The following is a 15,144-nucleotide window of genomic DNA, read 5'->3' as shown; positions in this document are numbered from 1 at the left end:
GTTATAATTTTCGCAAACATTAGCGTACTTTCATAAATATGGGTCAAAATTATTTTCAATATTTGATCCAAGTGTACAGGAAAACAAATGAAAAAAATCAGGCAACGAATAGAGAAGGAAAGTTAAAAACACGCTAATTAAAATCAGATCATTTGATTACAAGATTTCTTAAAATTTTTTATAGCAATATTACATTTACATGTATATTATAGTGTAAAGAGTAAGGCAGAGTCGGTACGTGCAAGGTTATCCGCTTTTTAAGACAGTAAATTAGGCTTCTGTTATATCTGGGAATCGAAAGAAATTATGTATACCTTGAATAAATGAGTTCCCAAAGGAAAAAAAAAATCTGAATCCTTTAATCATCAGAAAGAAATAATGTTATTTTTTCAGGACATTTTATACAGAATTTCAGGTGAACAGGAATGTAAATTTTCTTTCATTGATATTCAAGAATCCACATATTTTAGATTCTCGAACAGAACTTCTTAGTGAGGTATCCATTTTTAAGAAAAGTTAAAAAAAAAAAAAATGATGCTGAGGAGTTAAAATTTCTATGACAAAAATTCTGTAATCCACAGCGTGTGACCGTCAGTGAAAATGCTCATGCATCAACAGAAAAGAACGGTAGTGAAACAAAATGGCAACACTACTTTTATGATCCTCTACATATCACAGCATACTGACAGTGAGAAACAAAACATTTCAGTTACAAATTTCAGTTACCATTTTCAGTTACAAATTTTAGCTGTTTTTCTTTTTTATATTAAAAAAGTCGCTATTTGTTGTTAAAGTTTGGCTTCAGCAGAGTTAAAGTTTCTTTTTCTTCTTACTAATCCCTCTGATCTGAATCAGATCAGATCCATAAGTTCATTCACTTTCATGACTTCCACCAAGAAATTAAATCTCTTCAGCAGAACTCCTCCAGCGTCGTCGTGATGGTGGAAGGGTGACACTGGGCGAAATGGGCGAAGTACGTTGGGAGGTTTTATTTCTGGTAAGGCCGCTTTAGGTGTGAAGGCCATTCCATTATGTTCAGCTAATGCTTGGCAGTTCAGCTAATGCTTGGCAGGCCAGCTAATGCTTGGCAGGCATTGGAGCAAAGTCAGGCTTCTACCTTCGAGTTGCTCGGAGTACTTGGTACTAACAAGAAGCTGCTCATTCTCTTTTCTTGACCATGATAAGTTCGCCTAATTTAAGTTTAAATGCCCTCCGCTATAAAATTTAAGCAATTAGAGCGACTTTTATGGGAAAACTCCTAAAAATTACATTAATTAAATTAACATATCGTTATCCGGTTTTGAGATAATCCGAGCGATTACACTCAACGCTATGCTTTAGAGTATGTAAAAAACAAACGCCCGCACTTGCTCTAAAACCGCTGAATTGCGTCTTTATAAGTTCGTTTCAATGATTACCCTGTGCAATTACTTTTGCCATGTGCGTAGTCAAAACCATCGTTTCCGTTAATCACTGTTTTTTTTTTTTTTTTTTTCGTTTCGTACGTATTTTTGTGCATTCTCTCTTCTTAGGTTTTAAAAAATTGATTTACAATTTTAGAACTAAAAAATAAATAAAGACTTCCGTCCCGTAAGCAGTGAGGGCAAATCAAGTGGGTCCCACAAATGACGCCCGTATCTTGCGCGGACAAATCACACGGATTATCACTTTGCTATTAGCTTCAACTACTGTGAGCTTTTACGAGTCGATTTAGTTTATTACCCTGTAGGGATTTATTTTAACTAATAATTTAAGTTTTATTTGAAACTTTTCTATAAGCCTTCATTCCCTTAATTGGCAGTGTCAGAATAGTTAAATGTTGTAGCGTGCGTGAACGAATGCAAATTTTCTATTTTGAAGGAAGTAGTTAAAAGCCGAGTTTCGGTAGGATATAAGGAGAATTAGGCCCTAGCTGCCGTCTCTGTCGTAGGTATGTTTGCTTATTGCTGGTTCAAGTGGCTTAATTGCATTGCTTTGCTGCCACTAGAGTAGAAGGGGGTAAGTTACGGAATCTCGCTGAGCCTTGTAGGCTAGTTTTATCACTTGTTAAACATTTGAACTTTTAGCTTCAATTATCTGACTTTCAATTGCCATTCAAATAGAGGCGAAGTTTGTTAGCGTCGAGTTGACGTATTCTAAATTTTAAAGAGTTAATAAAGGGTACTTGAACCCTTCTCTAGTGTAGTTTCCTGCTATTCCAGTATACAGACAGAAGTTCATTCACTGAACTCTACAACCCTAAGGCCAATCACGGTAATTTTTTTAATTGTGCTGCAATCGCACCATACACTCAGAGGCGGCGCTGTTATTTTTGCAAAGTCAAGAGTTCAAAGCTAAGTTCGTAAATTCACAAAGGTCTTATCAGCGCGCAGTCAGTATCTTATTGAGTGCTACGGTCTTAAAGTCTTGAAATTTAGTATCTAATTCATATATACACTATTTGCACAGTCCTTTAGATACGCAGAATGTTGAAACTTACGGTTTCTTGGTCACGTGACGTCAACGAGCTAATGAGACACTTTCTTTCCGAAACTGTGATTAAAATCATCTTCAAGGCAGAGATTTAACTGCAGGTACTTGGGCCATTTAAATAAATTCATTTAATCTTGAAATTTCACATTCATAATTTGCGTAAATGAAGAATCTATTTTAAATTATGTTTCACTTATTACTGTCTTGCTTTGCTCTAGAAAATCAATAAAATTGTTATTTGACCACCATAACACGAAAGTGAATTTTTTTTAAATTAGAAGATATGCATAAAGTATAAACCGTTTCCTACCTTCATTAAAAGTGACATACTTTTATGTTTTATCTATCAGGCCCTAAATTTATGAAAATACCTACTGAAAAAAATCCTTATATTGTAAATAAAAATGAAGTCGGATAGTTTATTTAAGTGTAAAATTCTATTTATGTTGCAGGTGTGCAGGGGTTTGATTTAAAAGGGGATTGACTCTTCATAGAAACTTTAAATGTTCATATTTATAAAGCGTACTTTATCTACAGCATATAATAGAACTTACATCCCTTTAGTTCAGTGCATTTGTTTATGTTTTTCAACATGTTCTTAGAAAACTTACGAACAAAACCCTTCTTCACCCAGAGATTGTCTAGATGGCAGAATTGATGTTCCTTTTCAACATTTCCAATAGGGGTGGGTGCATTGTTTGCGTTCACAGTTTATATCAAGCGTCATCACGAAAGGTAACCTATACTGGTAAGATAGAGGAATCTAGGTCGCCATAATCATTAGATATAATTCTACTGACAAAAGAAAGTGTTGCATGATGTATTGTCCTATCTCGCTGCATTCATGAGTGATGGTCATTCTCTTGGAATATGCCACTGAATTTTTAAACAATAACTTTGTAAGTCTCAGCTTCCATAGTTATAGGGGCTGATTATTCGCTACATTGACACAGCATATCAGATACTAATCTTCGTAAGATCCAAGGGGATTTGTTAAATTTATATAAGTTTTCATGTTCGATAAGTTCTAATATTTACATATCAACTTATACAAAACCATACCTAATCTGTTAAAAAAACACTTGATCTAAAATGGAAATGTCATCATGAATTAATCTTTTACAAACAAGAGTTAGAGACGTGATACACAATATAACAGAGTTCAAAACCTGTTTTCGCGATAAAACCATACCTAATCTGTTAAAAAAACACTTGATTTAAAATGGAAGTGTCACCATGAATGAAGCTTTTACAAACAAGAGTTAGAGACGTGATACACAATATAACAGGGTTCAAAACCTGTTTCCGCGATAAAATTAATCAAACACCTATCTGTTTTAAAGAATTCATACTTGCCTTTATCAAAATGATTTATCAACCTTTTATAAACGCTATGATACAGCTTTGGAGATCAATTAAAAGTATTTTTCCCTTAAAATCTTCAGTCCGCTTTTAAGTTGAGCACTTTGCACATATTTACATCTTAATTTAAAATTGCTGTATCAGGGCACATCAGTTATAATAATTCTTATTATTCGCTGTACAGGAAAAAATCTAAAAGGGCGACTGATTTGATGAAAGTACTTTTATTCAGTGCACTAGATGGAATTATGAAGCAAAGTAATAATAAAATAATTACTTGTGCTAGAACTAATGTGACAATAGGCTTCACTTCGATATCAATGGAATTTTTCCCATGATGTGCTAACAGAGAAGCGGCTTCATTTGACGATAAACCATTTTCATAGCCATAAAACTCTGAGCAATTTTTTATCTTCAGTCCACTGTCAAATAAAGAAATTAACGAAACTTTCCTTGATATTTAAATAAAATAATGAAACTGATATAATAATCATCAGAAATACAATATGAAATTAGAAAATTATAAATTTTTCATCAAAACTAATATTCCACAATTTAGTATAATATCTAAACATTAAGTTAAACATTCGTTAAAATGGCAAAAGTAGAAGGAAACCCGATGCATACTATGTTCTTTATGAACATATATCACATTCATTAAAATTTGTTATGGTGAGATAAAATTTTCATAAGAAAATACGATAAATTCTCGAGACATTTGAGATGTGAATTGTCGAGATATGATATATATTCACATATTTTTGTTAGGATAGTGAAAAAAATTCTCAAAGGAATTTTGTTTACTTCCTGTATGTTTTAAGAAACTAAGATTTTGTATTAATTAACCAGTTATCTTATCATTTTGGTTCTTCAATACTTCTGCTATCGCCAATTTTCACAGGAATACAAATTAGCTTAAAATATAAATAAGGCTTAAAGTTTCATAGTTTATCAAAAAGACATTTGAAAATTTAGACTAGCTGTTACTCTGAATTTTATCGCCTGCTATTGGTTTACCGACGAAAATTTCCTTCTAATAATTCTTTGGGTATGATTAAACAAGGAAAGCCAAGGCTTAAGTTACCTTGCTAATAATGTGAAATGAATTCGCTTTGCTTTGAGTTTGCAAGTAAAAATGTTGTATACTGGAAGTTAGTGTTCTTTTTCTTATAATTTTATGTAAGCATCAGGTCGAAGTCTTAATGAATATATTTATTTGACTTTTGCTTTGGTTGTGCTGCTTCTAGCTAATAAGTCACAGGACGAAAAGTCTTCCGTGAGTGTTTCACTGTTGCTGAGAATTTAAGGTAAATTAACACGCCGAACAAACATTAATTTAGAAGTCAAATAACAAAAATCAGCGTAATATTTGAAAATTTTCACAGGACTAGTTTCGATGGTTTTAGCAAATCACCATCATCAGCTGTCAAAGTGCAAATGAACGAGACATGATACAGTTATAATATAAGAATGGCTGGACAGGAGCTAAGCTACTGGCGCCATATATTGATCAAACAAGAAAACTAAACATAATTTCCTTAAAGGATGAAGGTAAAGATGGATTGGAAATACGGTTGTTAACTAGAAGAGAAAGATATCTTTGAATGTGAAACGCCTTTAGAAAATCCAGTTCACCAACAGAAATTATTTTTGAGTAATTTTGGCTGAAGTAAAATGGAATGTGTGGTTTTCGGACCAACAATGCTGGGTAAAAGAGTACTTCTGTGTTTCCTTTTTCCTATCATATGCCTCATGTTCTTTAACGCGAAATTTCAAGGTTCTCCTAGTTTGACCAATGTAAATTAAACTACACTGGCAAGGAATTCTGTAAATACCCCAAGAACTTATATCCGGAATGGGGGTCCTTATGCATGGATCTCAGAATTTTATTGATAGGAGAATAAACGACCCAAAAGTTAAATTTCTGTAAAATACGTGCAATTTTATAGCTAATTGTTGGAAAGAAAAGAATGACAACAGAATTCTTATAATCTCCTAAAACAAAAGTGTGTCTTTTGGTGTATTGAGATGAGCATTTTTTAACTGCTTGGTTAATAATGTTGGGTGAAAAGCCCCTGTCAATAGCTATTGCTTTTAAATAATTTAGCTCTTGATGAAGAAAGAGCCTTGAAGTACACGGAAAACAAAGGAATGAAATGAAACTAGCGTTTGTTTAGTCGGATGACATGATGTGAAGTGTGGTAGAAAGCAAACCGATGAAGGGCACGGTAAAGCGTAGTACTGAAGCAAACTGAGGGATTAGCCATGGGAAGACCTAAGTCCCATCCTGTTTGATATCTACTTGCATTATAATGAATCAAAATTATTTAAAACTTTAAACTTCCCGGTATGGTTCCGCTATGTAGACGATACTTTTACGTAATCAAGATGATTTAAATAAAAATCTTTCAATAATGAATTCCATTGGTCCCGCTATTCGATTCACTTTTGTACTTGAGACGTGCAATTCTCCTCTGTTCCTCGACATTTTGGTCATAGGTTTACCGTAATCCTTCATCTGTTTGTTTTCCACCACACTTCAAATCATGTCATCCGACTAAACAAAAGTTGGCTTCATTTCATTCCTTTGTTTTCCGGGTACTTCAAATTTGCTCCTCCAAATTGGCTCTTGATCAAGAACTAAGTTATTTAAAAGCAGTAGCTATTGTCATGGGCTTTTCACCCAACATGTTTAATCAAGCAGTTAAAACATTCTCATCACAATACACCAAAAGGCACACTCTTGTTTTAGAAGATTATAAGAATTATGCTGTTATTCCTTTGTTTCCAACAATTAGCTATAAAATCGCACGTATTTTACCGAAATTTAACTTTCTGGTCGTTTATTCTTCTATCAATAAATTTCTGAGATCCATGCTTAAGGACCTCCATTCCGGATATGACCTCTATTCCGGATTTTGAGTTAAGGAACATGAGGCATATGTTAAGAAAAAGGAACCGCAGAAGTACTCTTTTGCCCAGCATTGTTGATCCGAAAATCACACATTCTATTTTACTGCAGCCAAAATTATTCAAAAAACATCTTCCGCTGGTGAATTAGATTTTCTAGAGGCGTTTCACATTAAAAAAAATCTTTCTGTACTAGTTAACGACCCTAATTCCAATCCATCTTTACCTTCAGCTTTTAAGGAAATTACTTTTTGGTTTCCTTATTTCATCAATAGATGGCGCCGGTAGCTTAACTCCTGTCCAGCCATTCTTATCTTATCTCATCTTATCACTATATCGTATCTCGTTCTTTTGCACTTTGTCAGCTGTGGATGGTGGTTCGGTAAATCCATCGAAATCAGTCCTGTAAAAATTTGCAAATATAATGGTGATTTTTGTTGTTTGACTTCTAAATTAATGTTGCTGAGTACTTAGGTTGTAAGTTTATCAGCTCAACTGTATAACATATTTACAGTATATTATATTATCTGATATGAAATTTTAGGTTTCGAGAGTAAGTCAATTTCAGAGGAAATAACACAAAGACTGAGGTTTACTGATTAATGCCAGTGAAACAAGAAACTTTGAAAACGGTACTAATTGCAAGTAATAGAGGTTATGAGCAGAAGGAATAAACGTAAGTAATTATATATATATAAATTTATTCTTATGGGCTTTTTTTAATATGTAGGAAAACAAATATGTGTCTGAGTTCATTTAATACAAATGGCATATGCTAAAAGACAGTAAATAATGTGCTAAAAGACAGTGCTAATGGCATATGCTAAAAGACAGTAAATATGTTAAAGACAGGAAATGAATTCTGAATAATCAATCAGTGAACGATTATATGGAAAAATATACTGTGTGTATTAAAAATTATACAAAATGCTTTTTACATGCACAAAACACTGATTTTTCAATAAAAAACTATTCAATAAAATTAGGTGTATTCATTTAGATAGGTACATAGCAGGTACATGAATGCGAACTGAAAATTCGAGTTTGAATACAACCACAAAATCGTATGAAGAAATAAATAAGGGAACAATAACCTTGGAAATAAATACAGATTTTTGACTTCATAAAAGAAATTTGACCTCCATTTACCGGTTACTTCTACATCAAAGCACGATTCGATATTCTTAGTGGTGGTTAAATTAGAATTTAAACGAGTAAACTACATTCTAAAAACCAATATAGTTTTAAGGCAATGAATGTGCTTTGCCATATTTTCTTAAGGAACCGAGATTTCTAGCAGGATAAATGTGCGTTCAACAAACTGTTATAAAGGTATTTCATAAGTTACTTTAAATTAATGAAGGGATTCAGATCAGAAGATTAGTTCGCTAATTTTTCGATATGTTCGGTTTTAAGAAATTCATCAACCAAGTTTATTCGAGGTTCATCATAAGAAAATCTGACCAGCAAGCACCTCTAAACAGCCCTACGTAGAATTGTAAAATTTCATGTTAAACTTAATCTCTATGCTTCATTTATGAGAACACAGCACTATTGTTGCAGACTCTAAATCTAATGTTACTCCGTACCAATACTACTGCGTGATCAATGAAACACAAATTTGTCCTTTTTAAGTATTAAAATCTTTCTTGTTCAAAATTCCATACGCACATTAATAGGCGCTTGCCGCCACAGAAAAGTTGGGATGACAGCCATTGGTTCTTAACTGTACCTGTCATCCAAACTTTGGGCAGATATTAGCAATCCATTTCCCTCAGAGACGAAGTGTTTGAAAGAATTGGAAAAATATTAGCAGTTCAATTCCTTTAGGGAAGAACTGTTTGAAATTCGTTTTCATCTGTGTTTTTATCTCTGTTTCCAAGCGACACTTTCAGAAGCTTTAAAGTATTATTCGAGGGGCAGAGATTGTTTGCTTTAATACATACAGTTATCTTGGCATTTCCATAATAATCTGCCTTACTTCTAAATTAATGGTATATTTTTCATCTCAAGGATTCACTATATGATTCTGCGTGATATGGAAATTGCTTTGACTCGATAAGCACTAAAATCAGATCTTTAATGGTAGAGGTATTGGAAAATGTGGTTTGTACAAAGTATTTTCCGTGTTTATTATGATGTTAAGTCATTTTCTGCATACAGGGTTATTCAAGAACGGTTACTAGGAAACTGAACAAAGCTAAAGAAGAGAAAAATAACTCTTTAAGATCACTTTCTCTTCGTTATTGCACATTATTGCTTTCTGAGCAGTTAAATATAGAGCTTATGGCTACTACTAGAAAATTTGGAGCTTAGAAATTGGGCGTAGACCATTCATAAGATTTTCATGTAAACCAGTATTTCATTGACCATAGAACAAAGCAACCCTCCCGTACTGGCGCATTTGAAAGAAATCAGGAGCACGAAACACATGCATTCTCACCAGCACTAAAGAATATGACCATGATGGAGAAGCACATGTGACGGAATGATGTAAAATAATGAACAATGAATGTACTTCGTTGCATGTGTTTATCAGAAGTTCTGTGTCTAAAGGCGTTGAGGTGAAATCTTACAAATCTATGTAAAGTATTTTAGTGTCTGATATAGATCTTATTTTCTCTCACACATCTTTTAATAACTTTCTTTGATAAAAGTGCATCCACACTGTGTAATCAACATTAATTCTTTGAAACCCAAAGCATGGGTGGAGCAAAATCGCCAGTCAAAATCCCTGATTTGAAATTCATGTAGGATATCTTTGATAAGAGTTATTACACGACAAAATTATGTGTCTAGAAACTGTAACACCTAGATGATTATACGTCTTGAGAAGGGAAAATTAATTTTCCAGTTTCTAACCAACCATTTTTAATTGGCAGCATGAATTTGCATTGTAATGTATGTTGCTATTAGGAGTGAAACCATTAGTATTACATTAATGTCAGAGATATTTCAAAAGTTTGCATTCCTTTCCCAAGGGATTTACATTTTCTTAAGTTTTGCTATCACATATTATTTTAATTTAGTTTTATTTCATAGTATATAGATTTTCCTAGTATTTTTTTCATAGTATGTGTTTGCATCCATATTCGATTTTAAGTTCACGTTTATGTTATGCCGCTACATAAAAAATCAAATAAATTCAATGAAGTTTATTGAAACGTATTCCAGAAATCAACATTTTGTGCCATGTAAATGAAACTTTCGGCATTAGTGTTATGTAGAAGGTATTCAAAAATATTGATACAGATTATATTTGCTTAAGTACAGGTATTGGACTCGCAATTCCTAAATAAAATTGAGAATTTTAAACTTAAAATTCTGTGGGTGAGAGGATTCCTTAAGATTAAATAAGGCTAGAAACTCCGTACTTACATTTTCCAAAAACTTATATATAAAACAATAGCTACAAAATTTTCATATGGGTGTATTAGAGCAAAATGTCTAGCTATTTAAATATTCATTATGATAACTATTAAAAAATTATTTGAAAATTCGTGGAGATATCTAAGAACGAATTAACTGGTTTAGTTCCTTTTTTAATGCCTGCGAGTATTATTGATAAGGATTTAATGCATTTTGGAGGAAATTTGGCTGCAACTCCAAATTAAAGCTGTTTCTATTTTCAGTTTGCGGTTATGGAACACATTTTATTTGATGAAAGCTCAGTGAAGAATTTAATAACTAAAAAATGTCTGTGTAGGGATGGTATAAATATGAAATTCTTCCTAATTATTTTATTTAATCATAATGAATATTTTAGTAAGCTGGAATATTATTTCTACGTTGAACATACGAAAAGTTAGATTTTATTTCTGTAGAACCACCCGATAACCAATGCCGAAATTTTTCATATATGATTATTCGCCTTATTTTGAGAATCGTTTTGATGAGAAATACATGTGTCGGATAAATATAAGGCTAGAAACTCCGTACTTACATTTTCCAACAACTTATATATAAAACAATAGCTACAAAATTCTCTTAGGCACACTATTTGAATAAGCAGAAAACTCTACATTGTTTTTTTAGAACTCCCATTCACATTTTCTTAGTATGTGTAAAACATTTGGAACACACAAGCTTGTTTTACTTACCCAATTTTGATGAAACGGAATTGCTTTGGATCCCACATATATTTCATCTTTTTATTGTAAAAATAAATTAATGAATTGTCATTTGACCTCCAGACTATTTCTACGAAGTACTGATTGTGAGAATCCTGGAAAAAATTGATTTTGTGCAGAGCTGCATTAAAAATATGTAAATATTGAAAAAAAAAAGATTTTTGAACATTTATGTAATATGATTAAAAGAATTCATATTTTTGAATATTATTGTACACAAGCATAGTATGCATTCATATTATGTACACAAGCATGTTATTTTTGTAATATGGTTTCACTGGACAAACATAGAAACTGTAAAACTTTAACCAAACAAAATCAGAATCATATAAGCCAGAAAAATGATACAGACAGTGTGAAATAAAGTTCTTATTAAGTAATTTGAAGGATAGACGTACTTATTAAGTAATTTGGGATTTATAATGAGATCAGAAGTAATAATTTCATTATCAAAAGGTCTGCTATGCATGATGAAAAAAAAATTTAATGAACAAAATGAAAGCCACTTTGTGCACGTTTGCTGAAAATTATTTAATTTACACTTTTATAGAGATAGTTTTTTTATTTCTAATGGCCGATTACAAAGAGAAAACTAAAAATGAATCCACCGTATAATTCTATGAATCTATTTTGTGTCTCGCCTCCAAAAATGTCTCCCAGAGTGATCCAGCATTAAGTGCAGGGCTACCACGCAGATATGAGGCATCCATTTCCTCATGAAGATTGCACAATTTAGAAATTGGGGCTGGGATAATGTTCATTCGATGCAGGTGTTCTAAGAGGGAATCAAGGCCAATAACAAGACGTAAGAGAGCAACAGATTTCTTTCTGGGTCATAAAACAGTGTCAAAAATTCTGTTAATGCATATTTTATGAGTATTCCTTTCGGTAACGCCTTTCCAAAAAGTTTATCTATAGTAATATTTTATTACTCTTTTAGCAGTGTAAAAGGAGATGTGGTTTTCAGTTATCTGGAGAATATTGTCCCCTTTATTTGCCAACAAATCTGCCTTATCATTTCTATGGTGGCCACAATGTGATGGTATCTATTGCATGGCAACTTTTTGCCCTCCTGAGCTAAAATGTGTAGAAAACTCTGACATTTTAAAACATCAATAGAAATTGGTTATTCAAAAGAAGAAATGGATAGAAGCGCAGATTTAGAATCAGAGCGTATGACAACCTTTGAAAAATGTTCAAGTTGACATTGGAGTTGGGATAAGGCAATGCGCATGGCCGTGATCTCAGCATCCAAAGCAGCCAATCGGACTCTAAAATAAAATAAGCTTGCAAAAGACGCCATTTTTAATGTCAACCAACACAACGCCATTCGTAAACACATGTAGCAATTCACTCTCAGACTGTAAAGTATGAATGGTTTCCAAAGATAAAGAAGATTAAGGTAGGATTCTTATAATCTATCTCCTAAATACTTCAATAGCCTCTAACTGTGTAATTTCAAATTTTGATAATAGGACTTCGAAAATTCTTCGTTCAATTCAGTGGTAAATCTACCAGTTTTAAAATGTGTAATTCTTAATACATTCATATTTGTTTAATAATTACAGTAGAATCCTCATCTAAAGAAGTTTTACCTTGTTTTATGCTCCATCTGATTATGTGTTTATTTTAATTCTTTTTCATTATTCTGTGTTTTGTTTATTTAGTACATATGCAATGCAAATGCTATTGTTATACTGTATGATACTTTCAAAGTTCTAAAATTGCTTAAATATCTAAACCAATATCTCTGCTCAAAATAATCCTAGAATTTCCATCTGCACAGTTATTAACTCAGTGTCGTTATATATAGTTATATATTTCTTTTATGTGCTGTAGCGTTGCGCGCCTCCAACTTGCACGCAACCAAGAGGTGACTATGAAAACTGGATAAAAGACAGAGTCTTGTTAAGGGTTTAAGTCCCTTTTTTATTCAACATAATAAATTACAAGTGCGTGCTCTTGACGCTCACAAACTGCGCCAACTCGGCGGTCAAATAAAAATAATAACCTGAAAAGAAACTAAAGACAAGACTCTAACTACGAGGCTCTCTAAAAGTAACTAACCTCACCGCGTTTTACAATACCGCTGCTAATTCAGCAAACTTGAAGATCACGTTGAACAATTAACAATACTTCCAGGCAAGCACACAGGCCGAAACGCAGGGTTCTTCAATAGCTGGCTAAACTACCTCCGCGCTCGTGAAGTAAGAACAGCACACCTCGAACTCGTTTCCTTTCCATTTAACTCAGAATACTTCCGCTGATAATTTGAATCCTTGCGCGTTCTACTAAAATTTACATACTCTGGCATTGGCAGTTCTAGGGGAAAGTAAGGCTTGACAGGAAAGATAGTTTAAACTTAAAATAAATGTTAGTTAAAATAAATATAAACCCTACATTTGCCGCTGCCAGAATTTAGAAAACTTGGAAGCAGGTCCTACAAACGACCTGTTGTAAGTTTCTATAATTCTGAACTAACTGTCGAGAACCTCGTTTTCACAAAAAAAAATCTTATGTAACAAATTGTATACTAAAATTCTGTGTATACTTATAACTCTCTCTTCTTACAGCAACTTTTCCTGGACTTCATCAATCAATCTTGGTCTTTTCCTCCCAGCATCTGGAAGGAATGAGTATCAGTATCTTTCTAAATACATTATAATTTACACTTTCTTGACACAATAAATTTTTGTTTTTAAACGATTCGTTTTCCTTAGTTATTGCTTAATTCACATTCATTCAATTTTTCAAGCATTAATTTAACTTTACCCTGGCTCTCCACCATGTGTGGTGTCAAACGGGAATATTCGTGTTTTAGTCTTACAACACTTCCCCTAACCACCATGATTTGTTAGAATTCAACGACCAAATAGACACACCTTACTCGACATTCTACAACTCAATGAGCTACTTTAACATTCTTAAAAATTCAAGTGTAGGTGGAGAACCCTACAAAACACATTCATTCTAACTTCCCCTTCATTCATCTTTAAACATGCAGGCTTTCGCTCTAAAGCATGATTTTATCTACAGTTTAACACTTAAATTCGAATTCATTGCTTTTAATTCTTATTAATTAATCGAATTCATTGCTTTAAATTCTATTTTTAGCATCTAAAATTTTATGCTTCTAGACTAAATTCTACTTTTACATAACATTCAAGTATTTACGTACCTTTACAAAATTTTAATACATATGATTTTTACAATTTACCATAAAATGAATAAGAGAAATAAATTTTTACTTTACTCATTTTTCGCCAAGCTGGCGGCACTGAAACTAAAATTCTTATTAATACAAGAATACGAAGTTATTTTTATCTTCGGCCAAATTTTGGCTTTAACATAACAGAATTAGTCTTTCGACCAACAGAAAATGCTTGTTCTTAGCTTTTATACTTAAAGAAAATAATAATTTCGCCTTAGCTAAATAAAGTAAAACAAAACTAAGTCTCAACCGAGACATATTGACTTTCGTCAAAACATAGAACTTCGTACTTATGCATAACATTTCGGAACAAAAGAGAAAAAAAAATTATAGAAGATTTTAACTTATCTTTGAGTTTTCGATGCTTGAAACTCCGTCATTCTTTTGTGGCAAAATTGTTCCCAAGTTATAGGTTTCATGGACGTCAATCTTCTCCTTACTGACCTCCGAGTGTCGTCCACATTAGTTTTTCTTTTGCGTCCTCTGCATGCTGGCCTCTTGGCGGAGTAATCGTCGGGCTGTTGTCGTTTCCGTTTTTCCATGGGACGGCTGTTCTTGACGTCCTTTGGCCTGGAGTCCTTCTTGAATTTCTTCTGTTCCTGGTATTTTTGTTCCTCCTGTTGCCGTTTCAGTTTCCGGAACGGCGGCCTTGCTGGCACCTGACTCTCTGGCCCTGGGCGCGTTCTCCTTGATGTATAATTTCTCCTGCAATCCGTTGTAGGTGGTGTTTTGCTCTTTACCACGGTTTCTTTACCCGATGCATCTGTATTCTTGTTTTTCTTAAATGCTGGAGTTTGAAAGTTTTCTTTTTTCTTTTTGGTACCGTCGTCCGGGTTGTAGAAGGGCTAGGTCTCTCTTCAGTTCTCTGCTTCTTGGGTGGTGGAACAGTTGTTTTTATCTCTGGACCTTCTACTTCGTTTAGACTTGAGTCCTGCAAGAAACTTTTAAGGATTTCAAAATCATTTGGATTATAGTATTTTTTCACCTGGTCGGGACTTGCTTTACAGACCTCCCCTCTCTCGTTCTTAAGATATAATACGACACCTTTGATTTCCTGAA

The 15,144-nt window shown here is 33.2% G+C and overlaps 1 protein-coding gene across 1 annotated transcript in view; it reads right to left on the bottom strand.

Annotated features, from left to right (window-relative positions):
* LOC118193580 (polyamine-transporting ATPase 13A3-like) overlaps positions 1 to 15,144 on the bottom strand; it is a 236,671-nt gene that overhangs the window by 125,067 nt on the left and 96,460 nt on the right. The window contains exons 4-5 of the mRNA XM_085825885.1: positions 10,845 to 10,969; positions 4,112 to 4,256 (exon numbers count right to left, since the gene is read on the bottom strand). Coding sequence (XP_085682011.1) covers positions 4,112 to 4,256; positions 10,845 to 10,969 — 270 coding nt within the window. The remainder of the gene's footprint in view (positions 1 to 4,111; positions 4,257 to 10,844; positions 10,970 to 15,144) is intronic.

The sequence above is a fragment of the Stegodyphus dumicola genome, chromosome 1 (genome assembly GCF_044657685.1).
Source record: "Stegodyphus dumicola isolate Sdum_Otavi_A_Nest chromosome 1, ASM4465768v1".
NCBI classification, from domain to species: domain Eukaryota; kingdom Metazoa; phylum Arthropoda; class Arachnida; order Araneae; family Eresidae; genus Stegodyphus; species Stegodyphus dumicola.
Note: the sequence above shows the minus strand (reverse complement) of the source record. Positions and strands in the feature narration are given on the sequence as shown.